This window comes from Syngnathus scovelli, chromosome 4, assembly GCF_024217435.2.
Source record: "Syngnathus scovelli strain Florida chromosome 4, RoL_Ssco_1.2, whole genome shotgun sequence".
In the NCBI taxonomy this organism is placed as follows: domain Eukaryota; kingdom Metazoa; phylum Chordata; class Actinopteri; order Syngnathiformes; family Syngnathidae; genus Syngnathus; species Syngnathus scovelli.
The window spans coordinates 11,350,994-11,363,572 of NC_090850.1; the positions used below are offsets into that span (position 1 = coordinate 11,350,994).

A 12,579-nucleotide genomic window follows, 5' to 3' on the forward strand; every position below is an offset into this window, starting at 1 on the left:
GTTGGCAGATGTCGCTGACCACCGCCCCCAAGTAATTGTGCGTAAGAAAAGAGTGTGTAATGGACACCACAACACAAAAGTACACAAACAGCAACACGATCAATATATGTTTTCAAGGGCTGTTTAGTTGTGACCAAAGATAAATTTTTGGGGCAAGAAATGCCTATGAACGTGTTTCATTTCTGAAATTGCATGCCACTGAAGCATACATTTGCCTGAAAAAAAGCAATGGCATAAAAGAAACATTTTAGGTATATCGTAGTTTCCGAACCATAAGTCACTCCAGAGGATAAGTTGCACTAGCCATAAAATGCATATAAAAAAGAAGAAAAAGACATATATAAGTCACACCAGAGTATAAGTTGCATTTTTGGGGGAAATTTATTTGATAAAATCTAACACCAAGAACAGACATGTCATCGTGAAAACCAATTTAAAATCAAAGTAGAATAGGCAACAACAGGCTGAAGGTACGGTATGCTAATGTTACATAAACACAAACAAAGAACTGAGAACGCGCCTGCCGTAACATATTAATAGTTATTCACATAACTATGGCATAAATAACATGCTAACAAGTTTATCGAATATCCGCGTATTTATTGTGTTGTTTGTTGATTATTTATTCATCACTCTTATTTATTCATTGTTTGTGCCTTTTTATTTTATTTTCTTGTGTTGTTTACTTGTATGTACATTGTGTACTATGTCTTGTCACCGTGGGATAGTGGGAACGTAATTTCGATCTCTTTGTGTGTCTTGGCATGTGAAGAAATTGACAATAAAGCAGACTTTGACTTTGACTTAAATCCAACGAAATCTTTATCCTCTGTGTCACTTATAAATAACTCCACTAACCCCGTTGCAGTTCCGATTATTCCACTGGCCTAGAGCACCCTCATGCGGTTTAATGTGAAAATAACATGTGAAATGATATAATGTGTTAAGAATTTCACACATAAGTTGCTTCTGAGTATAAGTCGCACCCCCGGCCAAACTATGAATAAAACCTTCGACTTATAGTCCGGAAAATACGGTAATTGTTCTTGCTTTGCCAGACAACTGACTGCAAACTGCATAAATACCATACAGTTAAAGAAAACTAATTGAATGTAGATGTATACTGTCACTCCAGGGATATGTTGACAGTGCTTCTCTCGCTCCATTTTCTGCTGCCCTACTCTTTTCCTTTAACATTTCTATCAGCAAAGTCAATGCAACCAAGAAAACAAAGTAAGGTCTGGGTGAAAGGATTAAAGGAAGAAGAAGGCCTAGAGCAAAGTGCTGCAGCTAGTGTGATAAGCATGCATAAGAGGCTGATTCACATTGGAAGTTGGCAGACATCAAACCATTCCTGCTTGCAGAGGACATGAGCAAATGCAAGCAGACGATACATCAAGAGTAAGGAGATGAAACATGTCGAAGCAGTGTGCACTGCATAGTAGCGCTGTAAATTCAACCTGCCTAGTAGGCTACTGCCATTGTATTCTTGCATTCGTTGGCTAAAGTCACCATTTTGGTTTGATTAGTCAACAAAAAGGCGGTCTAATATTCACTAAATTAAAGTAGACGACAACTACCGAAATCCATCCCAATAATCAGGTAGGCTATAATACAACATACTGACTTTTCTATTACGATGAGAGTTCTCCACACCCCCTGCTTTATGCATTCAGCGCTGATCACGATGTCATCTGTGAACGTCATGGTCCATGATGAGTCAGTCAGCATATGGATCACTGTTGCAACCTGGAAGAGGCTCTGCCTCCCTTTTACTCTACATAAAATGATAAACACATTCACAGTCAATCAATATTTTAGACATGACGCAGCATTGAATGTTCCTTTCTTCGTGAGATATTGATGCCAAACAAGTCACTATGACTTGAAGACTAATTTATGGCCTAAGTGACACCACTACATTATTTATTCTTCACCAACTAATAAGCTCCCACAAAAGAGGAGATGAAAAGATGTTTAAGAAACACAAGTCAAATGAGCTTTTGGCGGGAGTTCACATTGAGGGCAAACCTGAAGAGTCATTTCAGGTTGTCATTGAAAGCTGAAGGATATCTTTTCATTTCATTGACTAAACAGAAATAAGTTGAATGATGAATTCGCAAACTTTTTGCTCGAGCTGCATCGTACATCATTATCTCATTTTTGCAATGGTAGCACAGCACATTTATGCTTTATGACCATTCTATAATCTCCTTTACTCCTTGATGTTTGAATAGGGTACTTTGATTACAGTTAGGTAGTTAAAAATGCATCTGCATCATATGCCTATTGTGGGTTACGATCACATCTGTTGAAGCTCCCTTGGTGCAGCTTACAAAGGAAGTAGAAATATCGGTGAGCCTTCTTTGATGTATCATCTCCAGCTAAAGTCCTCAGAAAGATGGACCTGAAGGCACTTATAGTTAGAGACCACACTAATTGATGCTTCTCTGATTTGCACGGGGGACATGGGGATGTCTGTTCTTCCTGAAGTCCACCACTATCTTCTTGGGATTTTTCAGAGATAAAAAATGTTGCAAGCGGCCTTCCAAAATTGACATTTGAGGTCTTGCCTCACAGCTCATACTCCCTGTGCACTCTGAAAATCAAAGTACCACTACCACCTACTGTAGTGAATGTGCTAATACACTTTAATCTAGTATGGCCAAAAAAAGTATGTTCCCCACGGTCACACATTCACCACCTGGCATCGCCCCTCTCCACCTCCCAGTGGGGCATGCACCTGCTATAAATACATTGTTTCTGCGCCAACTTTTGTAGCAAAGTTTGTTTCTTCCCCGAGTAGGTGTCAAGTCCATCGATCTCAAAGGCTGATTCAGATGGTATTGTTTAGCCGTATTTCCGTCAAACAAAACGCGTAACAATTCCGCATATGGCTGCAACCACCTGACCTCAGGCAAAGTCCATTTTATTTTCCAATGAGCCAACATTGGCTATCTGTGGATTTCTTGCTTTTAGCTGAGCTTGCCATCCGGCTCGCTTTTGTTGCTGCGAGCAACAAGTTACGAGTACTGTTACCGTTACACAGTCCGCCGAGAGTACTTTTCAACTTAGAGGAAACATTTGCCATTCAACTCTCTAAATTGGTCTAGTTTTTCAAAGCAATACTTCACCACGTGTTGTTGGGGTTGAGTAGATCGGCTTCAAAGTCATTGTAAAGGGGGTTTAATCCTGGCAGCTGCACAAGCCACGACACCTCGGGGCAACACCATCTTGTTACTTACTGTTAAATAATAAAGCAATACATATGAATGTCAACTGGTAAGATTTAATATTTAAATGCACATAATCAGTGGAAGAGAAGCCTGACTTTGTAATATCTGCAGGCCGGAGTGATATATCCCCCCCCCAAACATTGTCATGTGCTTTTTAAAGATAATTCCTCAGAGAGTCACCCACAAGGAACAACATATCACAGTAAACAAAACTGTGACAAGTAATCATTTTTGTCTTTTCATGACATCAGATTTGTTGACATTGTGGGCTTCACAATGTCATTTCAATTTGTGGGGAAGACTTTTTTTCTCTCTCTTGCTCTCTCTGAGTTAGGTCTTACCGAAGACTTCCTCATCAGTAAGAAGTGATGAGGACATTTCAGTATTCTCACAATTTAAATTTAAATAAGCTTGTGACATATTTGGCTGCAGTCTGTTTGGAGCAGATACAGTGGTGGAGGAAATGGGATCGGGGCAGCAGGCAGAGGCAGCATATTGAAGGAACAACTCTCGTTTTCAAAACATTTGAGTATGCAGAGGATTAGGAGCATGCTGCGCAAGTGTATACTGGCACATGCCAACACAACAGCCACTCACCTACAAGTGTGCGAGTGAGGAAAAAAAAGAAAACTGAATTAGTTCCAGGTCTTTATTATGCAAGTGGCATTCAGCAGTCTTTCAACAAATTGGTGTTGACATACATCCTTTAGTACTAAACTGATTTCAAGCACAATTAGGCAGAGGTTTATTTTTGTTTTCATTTCAAATGACTTTTTCCTTTTGGAATACATGTACCATTTTTTTGTCGGTCTAAGTCAAGGCACAGAAATCACAATTGCACATTAACCGAATAGTATTTTAATGATAAAGATTCCTCCCGCAGAGCTTGGAGCCACACTCTCGAGGTCTTTTTGTATGAGAGGCCTTCAACTCTGAATCTGTAATCACTGTCAGAATTGTGGAGGGCTGGCATGAAAGCAAAATGATTAAAATCTGCTCCCTGATTGAACTTTCCTGACCTTGCTAGAACAAACGTCTCTTTAAAAGGTGGCAGCAAATGTCAAACTATTCCTTTCTCTTCTACTGGAATAGCTGAAGGGTCCAGTCCACAATGCTTCATCTGAACAGCAATGTCAAACAAGTAGTCATAGCATTCGCACCTACAAATGTGAAGAAACAAAAATTATTCAACATTTGTATTCGTCAAGACATGCACAACTATTCCACTAGTGGAAAGGTAACTACTCACATAGTCTTCGCTTTTTCCCATGACTCGCCCCATACATACACGCCGTGCCTGCGGACAAGGACAGCGCACGAGTCCGGATACTCCTCCATTGCCTGAGCCATGCGGGATTTTAAGTCTTTCTCTTCTGGTGTATTCTCGACAATAGGCACGACTAGAGTGTCATCATAGCTGCGGTACACGAGACATTTGACCCATTACTCAGTCCTATCATAGTCTCAACATGATAGAACATCAAGGCTTGACACGCTGCTGTCACACAGTAATGTCAATCCATCAAATGTCAATGAGAGTGTCTTGAGCATTAGACACTAGCTGAGAACTTTACCAAAGAAACTATTCTTTAAACTTGCTTACAGCAGTTTTTGTGGAATTATTTAATTTTAGAAAGGTGGATCGGGGCATGGAAAGGCTGTCAAGTAAATGGAAACTCGAATCCCAAATTTTCCGCTCAATTGTGTCAAAGCAACACAGATAAAGACACACTGCCCCTGACCTTGTACCACGAGTGTGTGTAAATGGGCTGTTTCCCATGGCAACACCCCTCATCATCATTAATAGAAAAGTGCTTAGCACTGGCGCAGAACTAAACTGAATCTTTTTTTGTGGGGGATGCTAATATTTAGCTTCAAGTACTAAATAAGGTAATCAAATCACTGGAAATAACTCTTGGTTCACTTCACACTGGAAATTTTCCTGTAATGATGACACAACTAGTCACATGAACCACACCTTAACGTATTATTTATGATTAGTCAACAGTAACAATTGTAGGCGAGGCATGTTGAACTAAATACAAAAGGTTCAAGAACTTCTAAAAGCTTGCCGAGGACTGTTTATACAAGATCGTGTCAATACATGTTGCGGTCCCATCCTTGATTGCTGTACTGCACATGAATACGACAGTCCAAGCTTACACATCACTAAGAAAGCGTTGTAGCCCAACTGTCTGATGAGTTCGATTCCATACCGATAGTTGGTGCCGGTGGTGCCTTTACGAATCCCCTTAATCATCTCCTGGTGTGTTATTCTGAACTCCTTACCAGGATAGAGCAGGGTTGCTATGACAGCAGCTTTGGAGTGTGTATGGATAACTGCCTGTGCACCTGCATTTTTTTTTTCCAAACACAAAATTTTTCTCAGTTTGAGATTTTTCCATGATAAAGTACAAAACTTACTAACAACTATAATTAAGGATCCCTCAACACCCCATATAAATCCCCATACACATTACTGTAAAAATCTACTTAAGATTTGGCTCAGTTGTTTGGATGAGACAATTTCACCTCTCATCGTATACGCGTTCATAAAGAGTGGAGTGCATTGGCTCTTCTTTAACTTCTTCCAGGCAGGCGGACAACTGATGTCTCTCTCTTCCACATCACACACAAACATGTCTTCTGGCTGTTTAAAATACACACGGATGCATGCAAACACACACAAACACACATATGTGCACACACACAAACACACACGCAAAATAGCGTTTTTTTAAACCATTTACACTTAAGCCTATTTTAATGAGTCAACATTGTACTTGAAGTGCTAAATATTTTTTAGGTGGTTCTTGGTGGAGAACATTTGAGAACTATTGACAGATTATTTTGTGCAGATCCATCAAATGACATAAAAATCATTCAAATACATACTGTATTTTCCGGACTATAAGGTGCACCTAAAAACCTAAAATTTTCTCAAAAGCCGACAGTGCGCCTTATAGTCCCGGTGCGCCTTATATATGGACCAAATTCCTACATTTAAACTGGCCCGAAGCATTGTGTCATGAAATCAATCATAAGTGGCCCGCTGAAGACTATGAATCATTATTTTGTGATTATAATTTGTTGCGTCTGAAGTTGAAATAAATAAGATTGAATGGAGAATGATTTGATTTGGATTAAAAATCTGACATGATGCATTAATGGTGCGCCTTATAGTCCTTATATAAGGACAAAGTTTTAAAATGGGCCATTCATTGAAGGTGCGCCTTATAGTCCGGTGCGCCTTATAGTCCGGAAAATACGGTATTGTAATGAACAAAATTAGTAAAAAAAAAAAGCCAAGGAGGTGAATACTTTTGCTAGGCTGTGTACTACAATATTCTTGCTACTGACCTGTATTCTCTCTTTCTGAACCCCTGAAGGTGCAATGTAGATGTGCTCTCTGTAAGTTACAGAGCAAACATTCATGTGTTAAAATTGAAGCTATAACACTGCAGTAAAGAACAGTTTAGGATGTTTGGTCCTCAGTGGGTGTCAAACTTGAAACCCTCACACACTGTGAGCGACTGTTTCCCTTGCTTTAAAATATGTTTCATGGTGTGTGAAAAGCTCGGTGTGCACCCTGGCTTCCTGATAAATTGGCCCATCAGTGACGTTAACAGCAGAGCGGGGATTTATTCGCCTGTCCCTTTCAGGCAGAACTCACTGAAACAGGAGACTGCCGAGTCTAGAATACGCATTCACGCCGATGAGGGATGCGATTCATCGCGATGAATTACAGAGGGACCTTGAGACACGAGTTTAATTAATTCTGTGACAATGCTCGTAATTCAAAAGACTTATTTCTAATCATCTTTCCCCTTTGAAATGAATGAAAATGCTGTTAATCCATTCCACCACACACAAACAACAACAAAAAAAAGAGTGCTCTATGACGTAACGTATTTTTTGGACTGGAAATGGCTCCAGAATATAAATTGCATTTTGGGGGGACATTTATTTCACAAAAACAGAAACCAAGAACAGGCGCGCTTGGACTTGCAACCAAAATCCCTCTTCCCTAATCATGATGAAGGCAGCAAACAAGTTCTTGTTGGATTCTCAAAATTCCTCAAGCTTGCTGCCGTTAAGACGTTTAGGAAACAGTGATTTAGGCTGGGAGTCCAAGCTTTCATTTTAGAATAAATGAGTATAAATCACAGGGCCAGACAAACTAAAAAAAAAAAAAAAAAATGGTTCTTAAAAACATACACTGTATTATACGTAAATACATCATTAAAATGTCATTCACATTCCCTGCCCCCGTTTCCTGCCCTTTCTTTTATTGACACAAAAATAAAAAGATGCCAATGAAGGTTTTCAGTAAAATATTTTCTTTACTCAGGTTTCCTTTTTTAAATTTGATAATGTGTTTTTGCCATTACCACAGCATTATGTGCAGGATAATGGGGAATATAGTTAATTTGTATTTAGAGCTTTCATTAAATTAAACATACTGCTAAAATCAACAACACATTTAGATGTAACAAGATCAAAATGGTCCTCCATCATGTAAACAAAAACAAGACCGAAAAAAAGTTTAACACGGTGGTATTACCGGCCAACGATGATGGGTTTAATTGTAAAAGTGGTTCACTTTCTGAGAGCTGAAATTATCTCTGCCAAGTGCAGAAGCTGAAAGGCCCTGAAATATAGATTGTGAAGGCATGAACCACAAAGTACAGTGATGGTACAAGTACATTAGCGGTCAGCAGTTCTGCCCCGTAGGAGACACAGCTGTCATATACAATGTACGTGATTTTTTTTTTCTTTTAATCGGACTAATGGGCAAATGCAGGCTCTTCCACTTTCATAAATGCTTCAATAACACCTAAGCAACAGCACAAACACACTTGCACAGAAAATGCACTTCAGTGCAGTAACTGTTTTGTTTCAACAAAAACAGTTTCCTACCTTTGTGTGGACATCAGATGATGGGAACAAGTCATGATGTTCAGTCTTTTACTATATGATTACTGCAGGCATGCCAATATTTGTTATGAGAAATTATTGACTCATGTATAGATTATGGAGTGTGTGATATACAGTATATGGTATGCAAGAAGGATGGTTTACGTTTGGCCAAGGGTGTATGGTACATTCATACTTTACCGAGCAGTCGCAATAATGCTTTTTAAAGAGGAAGTCAACCCAAAAACATTCTGATTAATATTGTGTTCGTGGAATATGGGTTAAGCAGCAAAACTAACTCGCTTTTACCCGTCACAGGGGCAACCATTTTGCCACTTCCTGTTGACTGAAAATGACATCACAATATGTCATTTTCATTTGCCATCAAGTAGAAAATGCCTGCTCCCTGAAATGGAAAACAATTGGATTTTGCCTGTTTATTCATATTCCACAAACAAAACATTAATCAGAAAAATGTGTTTTGAACAGACGGTTTTGGACAGAAGATATTACAAAGAAATATTTGGGGTTGACTTCCTCTTTATTGACATCATTGTAGAGCGTAAAACTATGCAGCAAGAATTATGCCGGGAGCTTGTTGATTGTTACAAAACATGAAGTTGGGCTGACACTTGTTGATTGAACTTGTTGATTATTGCAAAATATGGAGTTGGGGTGACACTTGCAAACTGAGGTTTTATCATCAGATTAATTTAAACAAAAAAATAAAATAAAAACTTGTTTTAAACTGGCCTAATTTGGCACTAGTTTTCTCTTTTAGTAAGCTTACGGGGGCAAAAAGACATACAAATTACATCAACCGAAACTTACACCACAGTCACAACTTCAACACAGACTCGTTACATACAAACCCTCGTCTCAAACTAATTCCTCCGCCCGTCCCAGTAACCCATCCCAGTTGGTAGAACAGCCGGCAGAGCTCGGGAATAAGTACACGAGGATGCTCCTTGTCCTTCAACACAAACAAACGATTATGGCAAAGTTTTTCAATGCTAACTCAGTTTAGTGAGCCAGTTCTCAAATGAAAGATCATATATTCATACCAGACCAGCAGAAATGAACCAAATTACATTGATTTTTCATTAGTTTTTGGCGAATAAGGGGAAACAAAGTTTAGGGTTTTTGGGGGATTGATGGTAAGTTTGTTTATATTTTCCAGTAAAAATTTTCCAAAATGCCCCGCATTTATCAGTATATAGCTTTTGATATTTTAAAATTTTCAAGGGCTGCATCGGACAAAGTGAGCATTAGATTATTATTTTTATATTTTGTCTTATTAGAAATAGTTGGGAAAAAAATATCACCATAGGGTGATAAATTAAAAAACACAGTTAAAGATACTTTATGACATAATCCAAAAAGACTATGTTTTAGAAAACGTTACAGCATTGAAACATTGATTTCTTTTAGAGAATATTTAGAGGCTTAGGTCACAATAAAATTGCTTTTGTAAGACTTTTGTCCTATTTACCAGGAAAACGAAGAACGAAATCACTCTGAGTCATACTTCTCAGTATGTGCTCTCTTTTCCCCTTCATTTACTGCATTTTGCAGACCAGTTTTCCCCTGTTAAATGATATTTACCTCTTTTTCTTGACCTGCACCTTGGTCGCCATTGTTGGTGCCACACAAAGATGACATTTCCTGCAGGAAAACACTCACATTTAGTGAAGGTTTCACATGATCCAACGACACCGTTAACATTAAAATGATACCAAAACAGTTAAATATTTTGAAAGTTAGTCACTACAGTTACACATGCATTTTACAGACGTGAACACAACATGCATACATGTCGCAGAGAGCTGAGGGCATACATTCAAAGGAGAAATAATTTTGAGCTCAACAATCCAGAGGAAAATGTTTGGTGCAAGGTTTACAGTTTGACGTCATCAGAATTTGGAGCAATTCCGGTGGTAATCAGGTTATTCCGCATTCCCCAACCGTGCATGTTAAGTTAATTATAAGCAATTAAGTGAGAGTACTTCGATGCATGCAGCCTGTCAAAATACGTGTCTTGAGGATGTTGCCACAAGAGGTGTAGTGTTCTTTTCTCTTTTACTGATAAGTGACAACTTCTGCGATAACAGGCATGTACAGACACGGAGCGATAGCCATTTGTTTTTACAGCAGGACTGCCTACGTGTTTAATTGTTTAAGTTTTGATAACTTGATGACGTAAGTGACTTTGCTGGAGGTCACAAATATGAAATACAAACAGGTTAGAACACGCTGACTCGTTTGATTTCCTCTGCTGACAAAATAACGCTTACCAGCTTTGAGTTGCTGAAGTTGGGGAAACGCAACAAACAAAACAAACTTGCGCTGCGCATGCGTCATTTCCGCTTCTTCTTGTGTGCTTGTGGCAGCCTTGGATTCCTTGCGGCACAGTCCTGCTCCCTGCAGGTCTTTCTTAAGAAGTACGGATTTGTCGATTGGTGCCTAAATGGGATATGCAATGCCATATGCAATGCATGCAACCCACTTTTCAAAAGACATTTGTGGGGCTCTTTTGAGTCCACTGGATTGAATTAGTGATATCAAATTTTAGTTTAAACATACCTTTATATTATTATTATTATTATTATTATTATTATTATTATTATTATTATTATTATTATTATTATTATTATTGTATTAGTAGTAGTAGTAGTAGTAGTAGTAGTAGTAGTATTAAATTAAAATTATTGAAGCCAGTTTAAAATATATTAGTTTGGAAGATAAAACAAAATTGTGTACACCAGTAACCAGACAATTAAGTGCACCTTCATCGACATCAAGTGAAATTATCCATCCATCCATCCATCCATTTTCTGAACCGCTTAGTCCCCACGGGGGTCGCGGGCGTGCTGGAGCCTATCCCAGCCGTCATCGGGCAGTAGGCGGGGGACACCCTGAACCGGTTGCCAGCCAATCGCAGGGCACACAGAGACAGACAACCATTCACACTCACACTCACACCTAGGGACAATTTGGAGTCTTCAATCGGCCTACCAAGCATGCTTTTGGAATGTGGGAGGAAACCGGAGCGCCCGGAGAAAACCCACGCGGGCCTGGGGAGAACATACAAACTCCACACAGGGAGGGCCGGAGGTGGAATCGAACCCGCACCCTCCTAACTGTGAGGCGGACGTGCTACCCAGTGCCTCACCGAGCCGCCCTCAAGTGAAATTAATATAATTTTAATTTTGATTTTAATATAGTTTTTCAAATATTGTACAAGCATGTTGTCTGTTTCATTGCCAAGCATTGTCCTTGTCTTTGTACTCATGCCACAGGCAGAATAAAAGATACCGTTTTGTTAAAGAAGCCTTGTGGCTTGTCAAAACATGCATTTTTCAAATAATCAGTTTCAAGTTATTCAGTGATGATTGTGAGATTTACAGCCTTCTAGAAGCCTTATATAAGTATCACCTACCCATGATTTTGCCTTTGTCCAAAGAAAAGAACATTGTTATTTATATGAAACGAACAGTTATGTTCTGCTATATCTTGCACAGGGTGTCTTGAACCTGTGCCGTATGCAAAGACAAAACAAGGCTGTCAGGCCATTCAGCTGGGAATGGACAGAATTTCCAACAGAATAGTTATGATTATAAATTATGTGATCACAACAAAATCAATTCTTACATATAATTATTTACTATAAACTAACCAAACAACATTCTCTCTAAACTATGTTGGTCAACCACCCTAATATGAGGGAATGTACTTATTCTGTTTTAATATTTGTCTCATAATCTTACCCTTACCGTATATTACACGGAAATGCAAAATAAAAGTGAAGGAAGGAAAAAACATGTTTCCAAAACAAACCCAGATAAACACAGGCTCTGCATAAAGCTGCACAAGCATTCATAGTGAGTAAATCAAATCAATAAAATGCATGCCATGACCACACTATGTTGATTTTTTTTTAATCTAACACTTCCATAACAATTGTTTAAAGCACCTTGTGTTATGGGTATTATTTGAATGTGAGCATAACATCCTATGCAATATAATCATGTAATATTTGTGACTTTTTCAGGTATATGTTTTCATGAGAATATTCAACTTGATATATTGCAATTCCCAGTTCAATGTGATTTAATGAAACTTTTGGGATTGCAAGACTGGACAAGTGCTCACCCACGCGTGTTGCGCAATCCAAACAAACTCCTCCAGTGTTGATCACGCCTAAAAGCCAAAGGCTGCACGCCTATGATACCCATCAGTCACCATTAATAAATCACATGCACATTCACCTAATAGACACCGCCTGTGGAAGAAAATCACTATCCAGTCTTTAAAATCATCTAAGTACTTCCTTTCTGGTTAGTTCCCCTGACTGAATCACCAATGAAAATATGAGATGTTTCATGTTGTGTGTCAGAACTTAATTTTTAAACCCTCTCCATTTGGT

At 38.8% G+C, this 12,579-nt stretch overlaps 1 protein-coding gene across 3 annotated transcripts in view; it reads right to left on the reverse strand.

Annotated features, from left to right (window-relative positions):
* Window positions 1–3,871: 3,871 nt before the first annotated feature.
* The window catches only part of apip (APAF1 interacting protein), a 75,952-nt gene continuing 67,244 nt past the window's right edge, over window positions 3,872–12,579 (reverse strand). The window contains exons 1-8 of one of the 3 annotated variants that reach the window (XM_049717309.2): window positions 10,448–10,552; window positions 9,759–9,818; window positions 9,026–9,126; window positions 6,597–6,645; window positions 5,769–5,886; window positions 5,453–5,588; window positions 4,486–4,653; window positions 3,872–4,396 (exon numbers count right to left, since the gene is read on the reverse strand). In XM_049717309.2, coding sequence (XP_049573266.1) covers window positions 4,297–4,396; window positions 4,486–4,653; window positions 5,453–5,588; window positions 5,769–5,886; window positions 6,597–6,645; window positions 9,026–9,126; window positions 9,759–9,818; window positions 10,448–10,507 — 792 coding nt within the window. In that variant the 5' untranslated portion in view covers window positions 10,508–10,552 and the 3' untranslated portion in view covers window positions 3,872–4,296. Of the gene's footprint in view, window positions 4,397–4,485; window positions 4,654–5,452; window positions 5,589–5,768; window positions 5,887–6,596; window positions 6,646–9,025; window positions 9,127–9,758; window positions 9,820–10,015; window positions 10,175–10,447; window positions 10,553–12,579 lie in introns of those variants that run through there. The other 2 variants (XM_068650475.1, XM_049717310.1) reach the window with 2 other exon arrangements.